Consider the following 22,483-nt stretch of genomic DNA (forward strand, 5'->3'; position numbering starts at 1 on the left):
GGTAGGCGGAGGCGACCGTCGGAGGAGGAGCTGAAATCCCTGACTCTGTGTAGATAAGTGATAGCCTGGAAAGCCGCATCGAGCTGTAGGGGTGAGGCGTCGAACTCTGCTAGAATGATCTGGTGTGGTACCGATGGTTTGCTGCAGATCATCCGAGCAAACATCAGTATCTGTAGGCGCTCCACTCGAGCCCACTCTGTGTCTGAAAGGTCGGCTCCCCACCACGGGCTACCGTACATGTCTGCTGGGTGGACCAAAGAATCAAAAAGGGAAGACTTGGTCCGCGGGTCCTGGTAGCACTGTTGCTCCAACTTGGCAAGAGCAGCGTAGCCTCGGCTGATCCTGGCCTGCATGGTCGGGCGCATCGTGAAGATCGGGCCTGAGAAGGCAACGCCCAAGTATGTGTAAGAGTCAACTATCTCAACAGGGTCGTCGGCGAAGAGGAACTGCTCTTGGTGCATAGCGGGTCTGGAAGTGTTGAAGATCATCACCTTGGTTTTCCCAAGGTTGACCTTCAAGTCATGTGTATCACAGAAGACCTGAAGTCCATCCAGGTGTTGCTGGAGACCAGTAGCAGAAGAGGATAGTAGTACCACATCGTCTGCGTATAGGAGAATCTGGATGACAACCTCCGCAAGAGAGCAGCCTGCACCTCCGAGTGTCCTAATGTAGGTCTCGAGCTCATCGATGTAGAGGCCAAATAGAGTCGGTGACAAGGGACATCCTTGTTTGACTCCGATAGTGCTAGTGATCTCTGGGGTCCAGCTGGTGCCAATCCTGACCTGGCCCATCACCGGCTCATAGAGAGCTACTACTGCCCAGATAACCTCTGAGTCGTAGCCTAACTCCTGCAGGCGTCTGACGAATCTGGCGCGGGGAACGGTGTTGAATGCCTTGCGGAAATCCACAAAGCAACAATATACTCTCTGTCTCCTGTGTCTGGCCTCCTCAATGATCCCTCTAAGTGTAAAATTGTGATCGTAAGTCGAGTGATCCGTCCTGAAACCGGCCTGTCCGGATGCTCTGAGCCCATGTACCTCTGCGCGAGCACTGACCTCGCCATCTAACACTGATGCATAGATCTTGGACATAACATGTCCAATCATGATGGTCCTGTAATTCCCTGGATCCATGGGATCTCCTGCTTTGTGGATGGGTGTGATAGTGTTCAGGGTCCAAGCTTTGGGGAACCCATGGCAAACAGCTTCATTGAACAGCGTTGCGAGGATGGGGGCTAGAGTTTTGATGCCATAGGCAACAAACTCTGTGCATAGGCCCTCATGATCCTTAGCTCGACCGTTGTGAAGCTTAAGCGCTGCGTGGGTGACTCCTTGGGTTGTGAAGAGGGCGCAAGAAGTGGGGCGGGGGGTGGCTGAGAGGTCGGGAGGAGGCTGATCAGGGATATCATAGAGTGTACGTGCGTAGGAGTGCCAGAGGGAAGTGTCTGTGAGGGGGGAGGGGGATCGGCATTCTAGGAATTTCCTCCAGAAATCCTTGGAGTTGCTATTAAACAGAATGTTCAGTAGCGTATCCTCATTCTGGCGTAGGAAGGCTAGCTTCTTGTGACGGACTAGTCGACGATAATCCCTGGTGAGATGTGGGTTGGCCCTAGCGTTTCGTTGGGTCGTGAGTCGGAGTGTGCGGCGTAATGCTTTACACTCGTCATCATACCAGCTATTGCAAGGGGTGGAGCCAGCGGGTGGAGGGCGGGTGGACCGAGTAGTGGAAGGAAAAATGTGGCGGGCTGCATTGTGAAGGGAGTGGGTGATAAGGGCGGCTCGGTGATCTAGAGAGGGTATGGTGTCTATGTGTCTGAGGAGGGAGGCTAGGTGGGCTGAGTAATGAGGTGAGAGGTTATGATCAAAGTGTATATCATGATAGGTAGTGTAGTGCGGGGTGTGGCTGGGAGAGGCTTGAGGCGCAAGGATATGAAAGAACAGGTAACTGTGGTCGGCTCTTGGGGGTAAGGGTGCAGTACGGAAGTCAATGATTTGTGGGGCTAAAGCAGGAGATCCCAGAATGTAGTCGACGACACTGGCTCCTCCGCCATGTGGGAAACATGTGAAACCAGAGGAGGCAGGCCACCGGTGCGACTGTCGGCCGAGGAGCGGGGGAAGCCCAAGTCCTCTGTGTCCATCTCAGGTAATAGGACCGGATCTGAGTGGAAGTCCAAGAGTGATGTCTGATGTGCACCTGTCCTTGGGTTGAAATCCCCAACTAGGAGGACCTCTCCGCGTCTGGAGAACTCCACAATGTCTGAGTAGAGATCTAAATAGGGGGATACCCCCGTATCCTCACATAGCATCCGTGCAAAATGTGACGTCTCAGGAGAAAAGTAGCAGACTGCAATAAAGAGGTCGCGTGTGTAGGGGCGTCGAAATCGGAGCCATAGGTAACGGGCATGGACATCCCGTCTAACCACGGATATCAAGCTCGTGAGTGCTAAACGAAAGAGTACTGCAACTCCGCCTGATCCTCGGACCCCCCCAGTATATCTGGTCTCCTCGCGGAATACTGACTCCCAGGTATAGCCACTGACCGAGGGGAGAGGGCGCGCTTGGGGCTCTGATGTGTCTTTGTATAGAAAACGATGTCGCGTCCAGTGTATGACTCTGAGAAGTTCCCAGGGTCAGACCATAGGGTACCATTACAGTTCCATATGGTGCATGCCAAGGGTATTGTGGCTGAGTCTGAATCTCATAGACCATGTCTCCCTATTTGGAGGGGGAGCCTGCTACCGTGTCTGGAGTACCTGGTGGGGCTCGGCGGCGGGGGCCAACTAATAGGCGGCCATCTCGGACGACAGCCCACTTTCCCTCCTGACGGGCTACATCTCGCTACTGAAGCAGGGTGCACCGCTCTTCCACTTGCATAGGTGTGAGATCCTCATCCATGAAGATAGTAGGGTGGTCCCGTAGTGTAGCCTGTTGCCTGAGTGCTGCAAGTCGAGCCTGAGTATCCCTGAATCGGATGATGAGTAGCTATGGGCGCGTGGGGTCCTGTCCTGTGCGCCATGCATGCTCGATCCCATGCTCGACGAGGCCGAGGGTAGAGGTCACGAAAGCAATCGCGTCCGCTAAGGGGGTGAGTGAATCTGCGTGGGGGATACCTCGTACTCGGATGTTGAGAGCCTTATTGGCCCTCTGTTCCTGCTTGGCAATGGTGGCTGAGACTGCTACTTTGGGTGCCCGTCTCGCAACGTCCACCCATCTGGTAGTCTCCGCAATAGCAGTCTCGATGGTAGCGATCCGCTCCTCCACCTCTGGTGTAGTGCGCGGGGCCGCTGTGACTGTAGCAGTGAGAGAGACAACCTCCTGACGGAGGTGAGTGATATCCTGGCGCATGCTCTGAATAAGCTGATCTTGTGCTACGGTATGATCCCGTAGTCGATGTAGCTCCATAAAGATGTAATCTATCGTCTCAGGTGGGACCCGAGGGGGTGCAAACTGGGACATGGCATAGGGCTGGGGGGGCGGGGCATGGGAGATAGGCTGGTTGTATATGGCAGGGGAGTGGAGAAAGGCTGCTAGGTGAGGGGAAGGGGGGACATAAGAGTGGTGGAGACAAAAGGGAGCTGTGTGGGGGGTGAGGAACTGTGTGGGGGAGCTGGAGTGGGGGGCAGGCTGAGGGTATTTGGTACACTGGTGGGGGAGGCAATGGTCGGAGTAGAGATGATGGCTGCGGGAGAAAGAACTGCATCGGTGCCCATTGCACCCGATGTTTTCAGGACTGGTTGGCTGTCAATTGCTAATCCACTCCTGGAGATGCGCTTTGCGATGTCTCCCACAATTGGCTTCAGAGACTGTTTGGGTTTGTGGGCCATTGTAGGACTTGTTTAGGTGCACGATTTCTTGCAAAGGCAGATCTTGTTCAGCATTGCTATAGGGGTGCGCAGGCCTGCGCAGGGCCAGTGGCAAGCCAAGGCTTGCAGTTGACAAGGGCCCTCAGACCATGAGGCAGGGGCAACGGGTGTTGCCGGTCCAGGCAGCGAGGTAAGAGGCAGCGCAGGCGAAGGAGGAGGCAACGTGGAAGAGGGAGAGGGAATGCGACGGCAGGCAGCGGGGGGAGCGGGGGGGAGGAGGCAGCGGGGGGAAGGAGACAGGTAGCGGGATGAGGGGGGGTTGGAGGCAGGCAGCGGGGGGGAAGGAGACAGGCAGCGGGGGGGCTGGAGACAGACAGTGGGGGGGGAAGGAGACAGACAGCGAGGTCCAAGATGATTCGGAAACAGGCAACGGGGGGGGCTGGAGGCAGGCAGCGGGGGGAGCTGGAAAGGCTGGAGGTAGGCGGCGGGGGGAGCTAGAGGCAAGCAGCGGGGAGGAGGTAGCGGGGGGGAGCTGGAGGCAGGCGGCGGGGGAGTTGGAGAGGCAGGCGGCGGGGGAGCTGGAGAGGCAGGGGGCTGGAGAGGCAGGCGGCGGGGGGCTGGAGAGGCAGGCGGCGGGGGGCTGGAGAGGCGGGGGAGCTGGAGAGGCAGGCAAGCAGGCGGCGCGAGAGAGGCAGGCGGCGGGGGGCTGGAGAGGCAAGCTGGAGGCAGGCGGCGGGGGGCTGGAGGCTGGAGGCAGGTGGCGGGGGGCTGGAGAGCGTATACATGGAGCATATACATAGGTAGGGCTTTGGTCCCCCACCATGACCACTTTGTACTAGGATGGGTTTTTACAGGGATTATTCCTTTCATACTCTTGAACGTGTTTTGCTCTGGACACCTAGGTGCTTGCAAACCCATCTTTGACACCCAAGCTGGATAGCCAATGCAACAATTAGACAGTTCACAATGATGCCCATGGTCCTTGAGGTGACCAGGTATAGGATGGACTTACGAGACATTTGGCTGGTCAGGAGTCTTGATGGTCAGAGGATCATAGGCTCCTTCCCAAGAATGCTAATACAAACAGGACACAATAGAGACCATGAGGATACAGAGTAGGAGAGGCATGGGAGATTTGGGTTTTCACACTGCATAAGAGAATTTTCTTTGTATCCTCACAATGTCTGGCAGCTTCTCACCATCTAGATCGAGGTAGAAGATTATGCTTGCAATGGCTCACCCAATATACTTCATGATACTAGATGTGCGATACTAGAAGCTCTCATAGAGCTGATCCACCTGATGACAAGGACAACATCACTTTTAGAGGTGCACTAGGCACCCTAGATCCCATACTCCTAGAGGGCCTACATCACACGAGGTATTTGTTTTTCAAAAGGTACTAACATCCCCCCCCCCCTCCCCCCAGCCGGCCCCTACCGCTGTGCCTAGGAAAAAAATTCATGTTTTAAGTCAGGACATGAAGGTCCCCTAGGTAAACCAAGGTAATGATCTTCAATATGAATGAGGCTCAGCTTCAATGTGAGGCTTTCACTTTTGAAGGGATCCGGTTGAGATACCTCTATCCTATGTATACTTGGGATACAGGCTCACAACCGGCAGCACAGCTATGAAGATGCATCATTGTTGAGACTAAAGAGACAGTGCTTTAAGGCACACTTTCAGCATGTGAATACTAAGTACTTCCTTTTTGGCAGTCTAGTCTAACCAATTGCTCTATATATGGATGCCAGAGTGCAAATGGGTCAAACCAGTAGAGGAATTTCTTCCCTTGTATACATAAAGTGGCAAGTCATTGTTGTGGCCAGAGTGCAAATGACTCAAACCAGTAGAGGAATTTCTTCCCTTGTATACATAAAGCAGCTGGCAAGTCATTGTTGTAGCAGGGTACATATAATATTATCACTGAATTTTATTTACATCAATGTTCAGTATTCGGTTAGTATTGGTCCATTTCCAGAAATTGTGACAGTTCATTCATAAGTTTCTTCTTCGTTGACTGTGGTGCTCCAAATGAGATTCGAATTTGAAATGCTCCATGGTTTTTCTAATCCGATACGATAATAACCAGTGCAATTTGTATTTTGAGTAAGCTGTTGTACATTTGTGCAAGTTGTGTGTTGAGCTTTGTAAATTGTATCCTTTAAGAAGACTGGTTTGTATGGTTTCATTCGTTCGGAAGAAAGATGATTATTTGCCTCTGTTACCTGCAGCTAAAGTCAGAAGAATTAGCTCCACTAGCTCGGGAAACCGAAAGACTGAAAAGAGACCATGCAAAATCAACCGAACATGTCAAAATGGAGAATTTGGAGCAGTCAAAAAACCTCGCTGCCTTGGAGAGTGGGATCCAAGCAATACACGTAGTGAACTTCAAGATCAAAGAGTAAGCGTATTTGAATTCATCAAGGTTCAAAACATGGTGATTGTCAACAGCAGTGAAATATATATTTACCCCTAAAGTGTGATGTAATATGGAACGAAAAATGACTGATTCTTAAAGAAACATCATATTTGAAAAGGGTGGATTTGGGCAGACAAAAGACATCTTCTTGTTGTACTCGGTTGTTTTTTGGTAAATCAGATCATGCAAACGTATGTACCATTTTCTGTTTGTTCAAGTCATATCATGGTACATCTCACAAGTGGAAGACCAAGATAGTTTGGGTCTTCCTTGCCATTGTAATTGAGCCTTGTGGTCGCACGGGTGCAGCATTTGTGATCCTGTTGAGCTCGTGGTTGGGTTTCTAGCCCTCCCTCACCTGAAGGATGTTAGCCACTCTCAAACTTGATCCCTCAGGTAAATACCTTGGGATTCATGAAAAATGATACTGGAATCCCCAGGATGTGCATCCAGATGTGCAGGCCAAGCCAATGCAAAATCTATAGCTGTGGCATCTGCCATCTCCTGAATGGCCCAGTGAACCTCTCATAGTGGCTGTCTTTCCCAGATTCATAGCTACCCACTGTGCCAGATCTTTCATGCTTCCAGGGCCACAATGCTTCTTAGCCAGGATCGGTTTTTGACGTCTAACAACAGAATCTGTTGCCCTATTTTCTAGCCCTAGTTTGGTTTTGCCCTAGGGTTGTGTCCTGTTCATTCTCATTCTTGCAACATAAGATCGTGTTTTGCTTCATAACTTCCCCCCAAAACACCCAAACAAACCCCCCCCCCCTCCCTCTCCCCCTCCCCTCCTCTTCCCTTTTCTCACATTTGCGTCCCTCACACCTGCTAGCATTTCTCCCAGCCCCAAGAGAGCACTTACATCCTGGAGACTCACCATTTGGTCGTGCGATACTCTGCTGGATCAGCTCGTTTTTGCTCTCCTACATGTGTTTCAGACCTGTTGGCCTACTTTGGGGTGTTTTAGAGCTGCTACAGGACTGGTCGATCACTTTTGGAGGCATTTTCTCTGATTTTGAGCAGTTTTGCAGCTGTTTTACTTTTCTGGAGAGTCCGAAGGTTTTTTTTTAAAAATAAAAATTAGTACACTATCCCAAAACTGTAATTACAATTTGCATAAACTAGAACACTAAAACCCGCTCATAATAAAAACACTCACAAGTGTCCAAAACTCCTTACTGTAAAGCATAAACTACATCTGAGCGTGAGAATGTGGTCCATGGTTCCATGATCACGCCGGAATCCGGCCTGTCCTGCTGCTCTAAGTCCTTGACACTCTGCAAGTATGCTAACCTCGGAGTCAAGTACTGATGCATAAATCTTGGACATGACATGTCCAATCATAATGGTCCTGTAGTTCTCCGGGCTCATGGGATCCCCTGCCTTGTGGATGAATGAGATAGTGTTAATGCTCCAAGTGTGTGGAAATCCCAAACAAACCGCTTCATTTAAAAGCTTTGCTAAGATCGGGGCTAGGAGGTTAATCCCATATGCAATGAACTCAGTGCATAGCCCCTCATGATCCTTTGCTCAGCCATTATGAAGTTTCATTACGGCATCCTTTACCCCTCCTCTAGTGAAGTGGGTGCAGGATGTGGGACGAGGCATGTGTGAGAGGTTAGGGACTGGCTGATTTGGGATGTCATAAAGTGTGCGTGCATAATCAAACCAGATCTGGGTGTCAGTGAGTGGCGGAGGGGACCGTCCTTTTAGAAATCTCTGCCAGAAGTCCTTAGAGTTGTTACTAAACAAAATATTCAGTAGCTCCTCCTCGTTTTGACGAACGAAGTCTAGTTTCTTCCTCCATACCAGTCTATGGTATTCACGTGGCATATCTGGTGCGCTTGGAAGAGTGTTTTTGGTTTCGAATCTGAGTTGACGACATAAGGCCTTACACTCATCATCGTACCAACTATTACAGGGTACAGTTCCAAGGGGTGGTGGATGGGTGGAGCAGGTGGTGTGGGAAAAAGCGTGAATGGCAGCCTTGTGTAATGAGCGGGTGACAAGGGTAGCACGATCCTCTAAAAGGGGTATGAAGTCAATATAAGCGAGAAGTATGTACAGACGGCCAGAGTGATCCCAATCAAAGCGTATATCGTGGTAGGTGGAGTAAGCATTGAGTGGGGTGGAAGATGCTGTGCGAAGGGAGGTGGAGATGCGAAAGGAAAGGTATGTATGATCAGCCCTTGGGGGGAGAGGTGCTACAGTGAAGTCAATACTGCGAGATGTGAAGATAGGGGATCCCATGATGTAATCAACAACACTGGAGCCCCCCCCATGTGGAAAGCATGTGAAACCACCTGAAGCGGGCCATCTGTCAAGACCATTATAGATAATGAGATCATGTATCCTGCCTAGGTCTAATAGGGCTTGTCCATAAGATGAGAATGAACCTCGCCTGTCAGCCGAAACCCGTAGCATACCTGCCTCCTCAAGGTCAACATCTGTGAGTAGAGTGGAATCATCTCTGAAGTCAAGAAGTGGTACCTGACGGGCCCTTGTCCTCGCGTTGAAGTCCCCCACTAGAAGGACTTCTCCGCGGCTAGAAAAGTCAACGATGGACTGATAAAGGGCAGCAAATGGGGATGTCTCATCATCACGTCGAATATCTCTGGCAAAGTGGAAGGTCTCCGGGGGGAAGTAGCAAACTGTGACAAACAGTTCCCGGCTGTCCATGTGTCGTATCCGGATCCAAAGAAATCTGGAATGTGTATCTCTCTGCTCTACTGAAATGATCCCCCGAAGTGTGGATCTGAAAAGGACTGCAACTCCACCTGAACCTCAAACTCCTCCTATACCCCTCATCTCATCTCTGTAGGAGGGGAAGAAGGCGCTATGGACTATGATGTGTCTCTGTATAGAAGACTATGTCGTGGCCTGTATAGGATTCTGAGAAGTTCCCTGGTTCTGACCATAAGGCACCATTACAGTTCCAAATGGTGCAGGACAGGGTCTCGGATATCTGAGTCTCATAGACCCCGCTTCCCTATGTAGCAGAGGGGGCAGGTGCCCTACGGGAGCCTGTAAGAAGTCGTCCCTCTCTTACCACTGCCAACTTCCCCTCCTTCCGGGCTAGATCCTGTTGCTGCAGCAAAGAGCGCCTCTCCTCAACCTGTAGAGGTGTGAGGTCCTCATCCATAGAGATCATTGGTTGATCTCGAAGGACTAACCTGCGTCGTAGAGCTGAAAGTCGTGCTTGAATGTCATGGAATTGTATGATCAGGGGTTGCTCTCGGTTGGGATCTCTCCCCACCCGCCATGCCCTCTCTATCCTGTGCTCAGCCACACCCAGGGGAGCCTTACTAGCTCTCTGCTGCTACTCCATGAGGGTAGCCGAAATGGTTACCCTTGCGGATTCCCGTTTGGCCATGTCAACCCATCTAGAAGTCTCCTCAATAGCAGATTGCATGCTCGCAATCTGTGCCTCGACCACCGAGGTACTTCTGGGACAGTGTGTATGGCTATGACCTCCTGTCGGAGTTGCATGATATCCTGTCTGAGTCCCTGAATAAGACCCCCTGCTCCCGAATGGCCCTAGCCTGCTCCTGTATGATGCGGCTCTACTCCTCGTTGAAGCGGACTTGCTCGTGTGCAAAGCAAGTCAGCTCCATCTCACGCTCACGGAAACTATGTATCTCTGTGAGCAAGGACTCACGGGCCTCTGGTGTATCAGCCCACCCATGTCCATGCTGAAACTGTGGTGACTGTGGCATGAAAGAGTGGGACTGAGTCCGGAAACTAGATGGTGACTGAGTGAGGAACGGAGATGACAGTGGAATGGATGAGGCAGCCCCAACGGGGTGTGGGAGGGTGGGCTGACTGAGAGGGAGAGGGGAGAGTGAAGCGTAATGCGGCACAGTGTATGACACCTCCGAAGTAGGGGTCATAAGCTGTGCGAGAGCTGTAACAGGAGAAGAGGGGAAGGGAACAACAACCAGCGCCATGGGCATGAGTATGTCATTGATCGTAGATGTAGAGGGAGCTGAGATTGGAACTAGAGCTGGGCCTAAAGCGGGGACTGAAGTCGAAGTAGAGACAGAGATAGAGGGAGCTGAGGCTGGAGCTGAAAACGAAACTAACAGTGTAGCGGAAGTTGAGGTTGAGGTAGAGATAGAGGTTGAAGAAGCTGAGGCGGGTCCAAAAAAAAAAAAAAAAAGAGCGAAGGTGGCGAGGGGAGCAGAGAAGGGGGGGGCGGTGGATGGGTGGAAAAGGAGGAAGGGAGGTGGCTAGGTGAGGGGGTAGCGAGGGGTGGCTGAGGGGAGCGAGTGGCTGAGCGGGGAGCAAGGAGGGCCGAGTGGGGAGCGGAGAGGGCTGAGCGGGGAGCGGGGGAGTAAGGAACGAGGGAGCGGGGAGGGAGGGAGCTGAGCAGGGAGCGAGAGAGCGAGGGAGCGGGGAGCAAGGGGTGGCTGAGCGAGGGAGCGAGCTAGCGGGGAGCGAGGGGTGGCTAAGGGGAGCAAGGGGCTGAGAGCTGCGAGGTGTGAGCGGGAGAGCGTGGGCGTAGGGAGTGTAGCGTGAGCGTAGGCTGAGCATGAGAGTAGAGGAGGTATAGTAGATCTGCGACTAGGGGACATGCCTCGGCTTCATGTGGATCCCACGCAGACAGACAACAACAGACAACGAGATACCCAGGATGTCAGGTGGGGGTGGATATCACGACAGAGCAGCAGATTGCCGTGAGACTCAAAGTTTGCGGATGACACTGCTTTCTTTGTGGAGGGTTCAGTGGTGAGCCTTGAGACGGTCAGGGGGGCTTTGGCCATTTATTTCGAGGCCTCTAGGACATGAATCAACTGAACCAAATGTGTAGGTTTCTTAACAGGCATAGAGGAGGTCTAGGCGATCCGCGACTAGGGGACCAGGCCTCGGCTTTATGTGGATCCCATGCAGACAGACAACGAGATACCTAGGATGTCAGGTGGGGTGGGTATCACGGCAAAGCAGCAGATTGCCGTGGGACTCAGAGTTTGTGGATGACACTGCTTTCTTTGTGGAGGGTTTAGTGGTGAGCCTTGAGAGGGTTATTTGGAGGCCTCTAGGGCATAAAGCAACTAGACCAAATCTGTAGGTTTCTTAACAAGCATAGAGGAGGTCTAGGAGATCCGCGACTAGGGGACAGGCCTCGGCTTTATGTGGATCCCTCGCAGACAGACAACAAGATACCTAGGATGTCAGGTGGGCGTGGATATCAAGGTAGAGCAGCAGATTGCCGTGGGACTCAGAGTTTGTGGATGACACTGCTTTCTTTGTGGAGGGTTCAATGGTGAGCCTTGATACGGTCAGGGGGGATTTGGCCATTTATTTCGAGGCCTCTAGGGCATGAATCAACTGGACCAAATCTGTAGGTTTCTTAACAGGCATAGAGGAGGTCTAGGAGATCCGCGACTAGGGGACAGCACGCCTCAGCTTCATGTGGATCCCACGCAGACAGACAACAAGATACCTAGGATGTCAGGTGGGGGTGGATATCACGGCAGAGCAGTAGATTGTCGTGGGACTCACAGTTTGCGGATGACACTGCTTTCTTTGTGGAGGGTTCAGGGGTGAGCCTTGAGACGGTCAGGGGGGCTTTGGCCATTTATTTCAAGGCCTCTAGGGCATGAATCAACTGGACCAAATATGTAGGTTTCTTAACAAGCATGGAGGAGGTCTAGGAGATCCGCGACTAGGGGACAAGCCTCGGCTTCGTGTGGATCCCACGCAGACAGACAACGAGATACCTAGGATGTCAGGTGGGGGTGGATATCACAACAGAGCAACAGATTGCCTCGGTCCTAGAGAGCGTTCAGCACAAGCTTCTATATTGGAGCTCGGCCAAACTCTTCTGCAAGCAGGGCTTTTGTTGTCAACCAGGTCTTACTCGCTATGTCCTAGTACATTGCATCTTGTTGGTGCTTTCACAGGGGTTGCATGGGTTAGCTTAGAGGATCACCTACGAGGAGCAGGCATACAGATGGCTGAGATTGACTTAGCGATCCTTGAGCCTGTGCTAGGACTGCGACGTCCTCGAGGTACTTCCGAGTGGCGGGAGTGTTTCTGCAAGGCTTGGCCTGCAGGCATATTTTACACATTTTCAGTTGGAGATATCTGCTGGATGTATAGACCTCTGTCCTGGCTGTTGGCCCCTGTTCCAGACAGTCCCTAGGCAATGAGCTGCGATTGCTGTTAGCCCCTGTTCCGGGCAAGTCCCTAGGCAATGAGCTGGGATTGCTGGCAGGTTGGTCTAGTACAGCCAGATTTTTTTCTCCTTGTATTTACCATCATCAGACCTTTTTTGAATGGGGGTTTTTCAAGCAGTAATAGAAGTTTCCTTTCTTTGCAAAAAAAAACACATTGCTTCACATCACCTCGGTCACCTCGGCCCTCCACTCTCTCCTTATATTTAGCCCCTTGGAATGGTTCAAAGAGCTCATCGATGCAAGGCATATTAGCCATCCTACACTCCTACTAGCCTCTAGCCCACCCTTTCGTCTCAGCGCCCGTCTCTTCTTACTGCTCAGCCCCCTTCTCTCAGCCTCTCCTCTCAGCCCCTATTTTGCATATTTATATGCTTTTTTATCTATAGTATTTTGCACTTTGCAAATGTCTTTATCAATGTACATTTCATTTTTCTAAGGTTTTTTGTGTGTTTTCTAGAGTTTGAAGCTGAAATGGAAAGTTTAGAGCTGTTTAAAGTGATTTTGTTTTCAGAAAAGAGTGATATATTCCATTCAAAACAAATCATACAACAGGTGGTAGAGAAAGTACTCTATCCCTAGCCTCAACAATATGGCAAAAGAGCCATGGAGGTGGTCTAAAATGCCACGACATCCCAAAAGGGGTCAAGTGAAAAAATAAAGAGCAGTCCCATGTCCTCATGAAGGATATAAGTCTCCCACGAGCTGCCAAAGAGGTGCCTGTACACCGCTCCCACTGACTCCTGAGAGTAAAGATAATCTCCGCCCAAATGGAAGCGAGAGTGTCAGCCTCCGTGCATAAATGGCCCCCAAGGACAAAAGAACATCGCGAACACCATATCCGCTATAGGGTAATGCTGGAAATCACCTCCCAGGCTGACCCTTCAGCTGAAGTAGGCATGGACTCCTGAGCTGGTATCGGTACCAAAAGTAAATCCTGCGCCTCCATGATGCTGGCCTCCGTGGGACCCCATCTCTGGCGACGCTGCATGAAGAAACCATGGTCTCCTGGCTTTGCCTCAAAGAGAGTAAAGGCTCCAGATCCTTTCCCCCAAAGAGCAGCGCCCCAAGTCATCAGAAAGGACTCAGATGTAACATATGAGAACAACCTGAAGATACCTGTCCATACCACTCTAGAGCTGGTGCAACTCCATAAACAATGCTTGCTAGATTCCTCTGCAAGCTGACAACGCATACACAAGGAGGGTCTACTCATCTGCTGGAGCCAAGTACCCACAGGTATGCCCCTATGTATAGTGAGCCAAAGAAAGTAGGAGACTTTCCTGGCTCTACTGATGCCCCGAAAGTGAGTCCAGTAGCTCAGCAAGAGCGCTGCAGTGAGTCCCTGTGCGTGCCAATGCTGGGAGGCAGATGGTATATGATGAGTGTCTCTCTGCTGAAGCCTGTAACCTGCCCTCGTCGAGTATTGGAAAAAAGAAAGAGGATGAACGCGTGCCACCGGAGCAGGCCATGCCCACTCGCCTGGGTCCCAGTCAAGCTCCGCAAAAAATCCAAAGTCTCCATCTAATATCCTCTGCAATGGTCAACCTGGAAGGATCTGTGGCCCATTCCTTACCCAGGCAACCAATGACTCTGACTCTGCCAAATAAGCTCCTGACGATCCAGGGGCTGAGTGGGATACAATCTGTGAGAGGAGTATGTCTCAAAATAAATAAACGATGCCGGTCCTAAGCGAACTCCAATGCATAGCCCAGCCTCATGAAAACAACCTGACCAAGTAGAAATGGAATCAACATATGCTGGATCTATAAGTACATCCCTCCACTCTTGAGGAATAGCTCTCATGATCAGTAATCTGGTGGCAGCAATCTGTCCAAGTGGCCCATGTCTATCTGTGATCACCTCCTCTGACATCTCTACCCCTTCCTTGAACCAATCTCCGATTGTCACAACCCCCTGAGCATGCCATCTGGCCAAGGGAGTCCTAAGTTCTGTACCAAGGGAAGATCCCTGGTACCGAACCAGGGGGTTATGGTAAAGTGGTTGTCAGGGAATTTTTTCTCTGGAGGAGGGAACTGCTCTGATGAGGTGCTGTCGAAAATGATCCCATATCTAAATAAGCCTTTTCACAAGTGGTGAGGAAGGCTGAGAATGCTGGTCCGTCAGGAAGATCCAACTGACTTTACGTGCCCACTGACCTGCTGCTCTAGGGGTGCACTGGTGAATCCCATGCAGTAGGAACTGCTTCCACGGCTGATCGCCTCTAACCAGAAGTTTGACTAAAAGGGCTCTGCTCTGCATCTCCGGATCAAGAACCCCAAGTCCTCCCTGCGAGAATGGTAAAGTGATAGTATCCCATGAAACTATGGCCCTAGTGTCCTCAGAACCATCCCCACCACTCGACAGAAAGTTCCGAAGCAATCTCCTCACGTCATGAATTGAGTCAGCATGAAAGCACCAACATGACGCAACATACCACATACTTGCCAGTAGTACCTGGTTGAGTACCAGCGCTCTTCCGGCCAAAGAAAGTCTAGCCGTGCTCCAGTAGGCTAGCTTTCTCTGGATACTCTCAAGAACTGGGGCAAACTGTTGCATTGGAGACACCTCAATGCCAACCTGGAAGCCTAGATATCTCGTGGAGGTGCCTCTGGGTATCCATACAAAGCCTCTGTCTCCTCCCCATGCCGGGGTATCCTGCTGAGCTCCAATCCAGATGCCTTTTGATTTGCTCCAATTGACAAGTCCCCCTGAGGCTAGGCAGAACTTGTCAATAGAATCCGCAGCAGTAGCAAGACTATATGCATCTCCTCTAACTGTCAGTGCCGTATCATCAGCAAACTCAGTGTCCAGAAGCTCCTGCTCCTGCCGGATAGGCAGATGAAGGCCCCCATAGCCTCCGCTACGAATAGGAAAAGGTAAGGTGCAAGCGGGCATCCCTGTCATACCGATCTGGATAGCTGAAAAGCCGGACCTCTGCCTCCACAGACCACCATCCTGCTAGAGGAGTGAGTAAAAAGTGAGGCGACCCATAAAATCCATCTGTCACTGAAGCCTAGCCTCCTCATAGTGCCCTCCAAGAAACCCTAGTCCACCCTCTCATAAGCCTTCTCAAAATCGAGAAGGAGAACTACAATCTCCTGCTGGCTCTCCTTCGCCCAATGAGTGGCCTCCCAAAAAGTGAAGATATTGTCCAAGATACTCTGATCTTGGACAAATCTTGTCTGAGTAGCTCTGATGATATCTGGCAGCATAGGCTTTGAACGAAGGGCCAAGGTCTTCGCCAGGATCTTGTAGGTTGTCCCCAGAAGTGTAATGGGTCTCCAATTACGTAGGACTGTCTTGTCTCCCCCTTTCGGGATGAGACAAATCATACCTGTGCATAATGTCTCACTCAAAGATCGTGTATCGAGAGCCTCTGAAAAGGCAGAAAGTATATGAGGCCCAATCGTATCCGAGAGAGCTCTGAAAAGAAGTGGCGACAATCTGCTTAAAGAAAAAACCAAAAAATTTATTCCCACTTCGCCCCGGGCATCTGTCTCTAGGCAGCTTATGTAACGCATCCGTGATCTCCAGGAGTGATAGTGGGCTATCCAAAACATGACTCATCCTGTCTGAGACCATCTGGGGGACATGACTCCAAATCTCCTCTCTGGCTCTAATCGTCTCCTCGGTGACTGGATCAGCGGTGTAAAGAGTGGAATAGAAATCAGAAGTGATCTCAACAAGACAATGAGGATCCGTCTGAAGAGAACCGGTCTCATCCACAAGTCTACGAAGATTGTCCGAAGAGTATCTCTGACCCACTGCCCTAAAGAACTCTCTAGAGCATCTATCCCCCTTCTGGATCCAGAAGGTCTGCTGAGAGTAAAACCTGAACTGGGCCCTTCTGCCCTGAATCTCCTCTAGTCTCTCCTAAGCCTCTGAAAGCTGCCCTCTAATGAAGAGAGAATGAGGAAAGCTCTAAATCAATCTCTGAAGTCTGGATACCTCTACTCTTGCGTTCCGATCTCTAATTCTGAGCTTTTCCTTCTGGTCTTTTGCCCTCAACTGGCAAGCCCTGCTGACTCTAGCCAAAGCCCCCTCTACCCAAATCAACCAGCCTTGATCCACAGGAGTGTCCTCTGACAACCAAGCCTCTCCCAACTGTTCCACAAACTCTGTGTCTTGAAAAACAAAGTCCGGAACTCTCACAAAACCGGTGCTCTCCAATCGAGAGGTAGGGAGAATCTGTAATAAGACTGGAGCATGGTTAGATAGAACATAACCCGGGCGGATCCCAATCTGTCCTCCTCTAGCCTGGCCCCAATGGCCAATATAAAACCTGTCAAGTCTAACCAAAGAGAGAGAGCCATGGAAAACCCCTGACCAAGAGAACTGAAGACTGTCAGCCAAGTGACGAAAGTCATCCACTCGAGCTGCATCATGAAGTCCAGCATGTAAAACAAAACTATCCCACTCCACTCTCTCCCTATTAGAAATGCCACCCTCTGTCTGGCCCGACTTGTCTTCAGAGAATTCAACCATGTTGAAATCTCCTCCAACAATCAAGGTGTCTACCTGAGGAAGGGACTCTCTGAGTTGTCTCCAAAAAGAACGTCTGTGGGCTAGATCCGTGGGAGCGTACACATTGAGAACACCAACTGCTGTGCTCTCAATCTGAAGAATAACATAGCATGCTCTGCTCTCCACTAGTGTACACTATTGTGTGATCTCTGGGGCCCACCTGGCTGAAACTGAAATGCAAACTCCTCCCCTCGTACCATCCGTTGGCCTCCAATATGTCCAGCTCTGTCCTCTGAGTAAGGATCTGCATCTGTCAATCCTGTCCTAGGAGAGCTTGTGCTCCTGGATAAGCACAATGTCTGGAGGGGACCCTGAGGAAATAAACCGAAGGGAGTCCCTAAGCAATTGCAATCTAGGAACTCCTGATCTACAACCATCTGCATCTGAAATAAATCTGCGGCCGTTCAGTCCTCTCACGTTCCAAGAAATGATGGACAGCCTAGACATCGGATGGGAGTGAGGGGATGCCAATGGCAACGGCACAAAAGACTCTCTCTGACGGCGCAGTCCAAAGTCGGTCTCTGATCAAGCTCCAACTCTGCCCCAACTCATGTAAAATGGCTCCATCCAAGGGAATAATACTCTGGCGAGAACTGAGGAGCTGAAAGTCGAACCAACCAGCACTCTTGGGCAAATGAAAGTCTCCCTGAACCTCAAATGACAGAAACAGAAAGGCCCTGCCACCGAAGCCAAGTTGAAGAGTCCTGGGGCAAGAATGAATCTGCGAGCCGACAATACAATGAACCGATGAAAACTGAGTCATGCTCAAAAGCTGTCTAGCAATCTCGCTGTCAAGTAGCTCAGCTGACCATCTTTCGCTCCCCCGAGAACGAAAACTGCCTGCGGAGAAACGAAGAATGTGCCCCTCTTTGGATAGAGTAACAGATCCCAAGTACTCCTCAACCTCCTCTGACCATCGACAAAATACCAGGAGAAGTTCCAATCTAGTGAGGGAGTCTGTGGAGACCCCTCGAGCCAAAAAGGACCAAAACTCAACCAGATCTCTGTCAACCATCTTGGGGTCAAGTCTAGGAGTCAGAGGAGCTGAAAAGGGCTGAGCCGTCCTAACTCTGCACCTGGAATAGGTGAGAGGAAGAGGAAGAATCTGCGACGAGGTGCCTGTAAGCAATGGTGACTAAAAATCTCGCTCGATCTCATCTACTAGGATCTTCCAACCCTCACGCCTGTCTGGGTACTGAGCGAAATCTGTGACCGCACTCGCAAAAGATCTGGATAATCCAGGAGTGAAAAGCTGCGAGAACGATGCTGTACTGGGAGGGGTGTCTAAGAGGACGCTTCGCATAGCAACAAAAGAAGGTACTGTGCGACGGGAAGAGAAAGAGGTCTTGAGGGAACCTCATACAGGCGCATGAGATCCTGGGACGGGCTCTGACTCTGACCTGTGTCGTGAAATACCTCTCTCAATGGACTGCTGTGAAGAGGCATCTATCTCCATAACTGTCTCAGAAACCAATATCTGAACCTCCGGGGTAGAAGTGTCAAGAGTCATCAAATCTTGAGCTACTGCCTCTTGCACAGTGTGAGGCCTTGCCTGCGGATGGTCCTCTGCATCTCCCCTTTCCGGGGTCTCCTGCACGTGTGTCTCAGCTCCCTGAGCTACCATCTCGTGCACAGTGTCAAGACCTGCCTGCGGATGGTCCTCTGTATCTTCCCTTTCCGGGGTCTCCTGCACATGTGTCTCAACTCTCTGCCATCTGTGAGCTCGTACCTGGGGATGCCCGTACTGCTGACTCTCCCTCTGTCTCTGTCTCCTCCAAGCTCTCTGTGAAAGCTGTTCCACTGGAGGCACCTCCAAGTCTTCTGAGTTCACTAGAGGCTCCCCAAGAGGAGTGTTCTCTCTCTCTATTGAATGAGTTGAAGCAGGCTCAGAAACCCCTGGAGGCTGAGCTGTAAGATTTGGGTCATTCGTAGGATGAAGACACTGATCAGGAAGACCCTCGTACAAAACCCTTTGCTGCATCTGGACCCCATCTCCAGTGGAGTATGAAATCAAAGTAGGCAAAGGTTGAGGAGGGGGGAACTCTGAAATGAGTCACCTGTACCAGTAAGTGACTGAGCATAGGAAAGTCTAGCACGTGAAGGGATGACTGTACTTGCCACACTAGCCAAATGCTCCACCGCTCTGCGACAAGAGCTGACCTCATCAGGAAGTCCAGGGAAAAGCATCCAAAAGGAGACCTGTCACAGTCCCAGGGAAGTAGAACTGAAGTGCTTCCGCCAAGGCCACAAATGGATGACTCTGCTCTGAAACTGGATCGGTGAACTCATGAGTACTCTCTGAGCCTACTCTGCAGACTGAAGGCCAAAAGAAAAGTACCCTCTGCCAAGCAATCGGAAAACCGTAACTAAGACACCCAATGAGGCCATGCTGGTGTACACCCAATCACGTAACTGTTGGCCTCTACCGGGTAGAAAGCCATGATGTGTGTCGAACGAAAACTCTCCTCTGCTACCTCAATCATCTGCACAATGTCAGGAGGAAAAGAAACTGTGACTTCAATCTCCTCAGGTTCGGTGACGGGAGTGGCATTAGTGTCCTCCATTGTCTCAGCTTACGCTGTCCTGAGGGGAGGAGCTACCTCAGCTGAAACTACCCACCAAGAACTCGCAACCAACCACGAGTAAATCCCCAAAAAACCTGTAAAATGAATGCTCCGATCTTCAGCCTGCGTGGGATGCAAACAGGTCGCTCAATGCTGAAGCAGACAACTCCACCATTGCCTGGAAACAGCCCAGGATCTCAGCTCCCCGGAACACAAGTCGAACCAGTCCCAGGAAGGGCCCTGAAACAGCCCAACCTGAAGCAAAGGAGGAGCGGGCAATCAGCAAGGGAGGGGGCCTGAAGGTCAACCTGGCGCGGCCAGGACAGCAAGCTGAAGGGGGGCACGACGCGCGACCACAACCAGCAGGCTGAAGGGGGCGCAGCGCACAGGCAGACAGGCTGAAGCGGGGGGCCTGAGCAGGACGCTGCCTAGAGGGCCTGCGCGGCCAAGGCAGCAGGGTGGCCTGAGCTGGGCGCTGCCTAGAGGGCCTGTGCGGCCAAGGCAGCAGGGCGGCCTGAGCTGGGCGCTGCCAAGGGGCCTGCGCGGCCAAGGCAGCAGGGCGCAGGTCGACCTGAGCAGGGCGCTGCCAAGGGGCCTGCGCGGCCAAGGGGAGCGAAGCCTTGCCAAGGGGGCTGGGTGATGGCGACGGGCGGTGGCAGGCAGCTGCAGACGGGAGCTCCTCCAAACTTTTTAAGTGATTTTGTTTTCGTATTTTAGTATATATTTCCATGTGATTTGATGACTTGGGATTCCTATTCCCCCATCTTGAAACATTCCCATTCCGGCTTCGGATGTTTCCAGAAGGTTCCTGTTTCTCTACGCTATAGGATGACCCTCCCACATAAGAATGCTCCAATAGACTCACTAGTCGCATTGGTGCAAGCTACAAAAACTCTTATATAAATCAGGAAGAACTAAGACTGAGTAGAGATTAGCGCTTTCTTCAGGCTCTTGAATGCTAGCTGATGTATCACGTCCTAGGAATAAACGTATTGTTTCTTCAAAAGTTTAGTTAGAGAAGCGATTCGGGGAAAATTCCGAATAAATTTTCTATATAGTTGCATGTACCCAGAAAAGATCTCAACTCATGATATTCTTGGGAGTAGGCCACACTTAATGATCTTAGTCTTCTTGGGGTCCACCATGACCCCCCCTCTTGGGGGACAGTACATGACCCAAATATTTGATTATTGAGATGTGGTTGCAAAATCCTTCCCAGAAATTCACAAAAGGTTGTTGGAGCAATTTCAAGACCCAATGTCATTTCTGAGGGCTCATAATGGCTTGTAAGTGTACAAAAAGCAATCTTTTGTTCGTCATCTTCCTTCATTCTCACCTAGTGATAACAAATCCAACTTGTTGCATACTCTGGCATCTTTCAGCACATCAAGTAGGTCATCCACTCGGGGATCAGGTGCCAATTTTTAATAATCATTTTATTTAGAGCCTATAGTTATACACATTCTGAAGAGCCATCTTTCTTTTGAACTAGTTAGGACAAGTGCACCAATTGGAGAACTACTGTTCCAAATCAATCCTTTCTCCAATAGTTCAGTAATCTGCCGCTCCACTTCCTCCAATTCTTCATGATTCATGTGGTAAGGAGCTCTACATGGAGGCGTGGATCTTGGTCCTAGCTCAATAGAATGATCCTTTGGTCAATTAATAGGCATGATAAGATTAGAACTATCTGCAAAACGGCCATCATATGCCCAAAAAAGGCATATTTTTCTTTTTCTTCAAGAGATGTAGAGGTTATTTTCTATCTTTAAGATAGATACAATGATGATTCCTATCGTTTTTGAAGGTTCACTTGGCTTTAGTAGCGCTAATGAGTTGTATGGCAAAAACATCTTTATCTCCCCGAATAAGAGTCTTCTTCCCTTCATGGATAAAGGTACATTGATGTGTACATGGATCAACATTTGGTAAAAAATCGTAACGCATAGGTTTTCCCACAATCATTACCACTTCAAGTAAAGGAACCACTAGGAAGTCTCTTACGTCTTCATATTTCTGAATCTTGAAGGGGACTCCCTTCACCTTGGAAATACCTTCGAAGTTCTTCATGACCTCTAAAAGCTCTTGTAAGAGTGAAGTTTGGTATGGGTGGAGGCGTGGCATGCATAGTCTTGACAAGACCGTCACTAATCAAATCATAATTACATCCATCATCAAGTAGAATCACTCGTCTTTGTCCATTAACAATTTTATAAACCTTAAAGAGATCATGGGAATCGAATTGATTGACAATCTAACCCGTCATTGGAGCTGTCGCGAAAAATTACACCGCAGAAATGGAGATTCAATATCAAAAATTTGAATGGATTCAGAAAGATTTCTTGCTGAGCACAAATATGTCCTTCGTGAGAAACAAAACGATTATACCATCGGTTTCTTGCTGAGCACAATTATGTCCTTCATGGGAAACAAAACGATTATACCATCGGTACCTAGAAGTAGGTGAGGCCAAAATGTATTTGAAACCTTCCGCCATGACTCATTTCTTGAGCTAGAGGGGGAAGTTGTCCGATATCCCCCAACAGAAGTTAGAATATGTCTCCCACGGGTGGAAATGTATGCCACTTACTGGAATCATGTCTCCTTCCGTAGTGCTATGTTCTAGGGCCGGGGTGGGTCCCTCCCCCCTGTTGCATGGTCCTCTCAAGAAGGTACAATAGATTCAAAAGCATTCAACCTCTCCCGTCAAGCACATAACAATGTTTCTAGGCATTACTTAGTAATGGCAATATTTCATGAAAATATGTCGAATTGTCCTTCATACCATTATTATGCAGTAGATTAGCTCGAGAAAGCAGGGTCTTTCTTGGCAAGGTTGATTACCGTTACAACATGCGGATACCGTGTTCAATGGGCGGAATGGAAGTCACTTTATATCTCCAAATGATAAGTACCAAAGATGTGTCTCCTAGAATTCAATGGAGAACAAAAGGTGATAGCTTTCATTGTTCCTTCTTGCAATTAATTGCAT

General features: G+C 50.3%; 1 protein-coding gene across 1 annotated transcript in view; it reads left to right on the forward strand.

Moving 5' to 3' along the window:
• Nucleotides 1-22,483, forward strand: part of RAD50 (DNA repair-recombination protein (RAD50)) — a 143,837-nt gene that overhangs the window by 110,187 nt on the left and 11,167 nt on the right. Inside the window, exon 19 of the mRNA XM_087401273.1 lies at nt 6,037-6,206. Within this exon, the coding sequence (XP_087257399.1) occupies nt 6,037-6,206 (170 nt within the window). The remainder of the gene's footprint in view (nt 1-6,036; nt 6,207-22,483) is intronic.

The sequence above is a fragment of the Dipteris shenzhenensis genome, chromosome 30, assembly GCF_047967505.1.
Source record: "Dipteris shenzhenensis isolate YYH24624 ecotype China chromosome 30, Dip_SZ_1.0, whole genome shotgun sequence".
Classification (NCBI taxonomy): Eukaryota; Viridiplantae; Streptophyta; class Polypodiopsida; order Gleicheniales; family Dipteridaceae; genus Dipteris; species Dipteris shenzhenensis.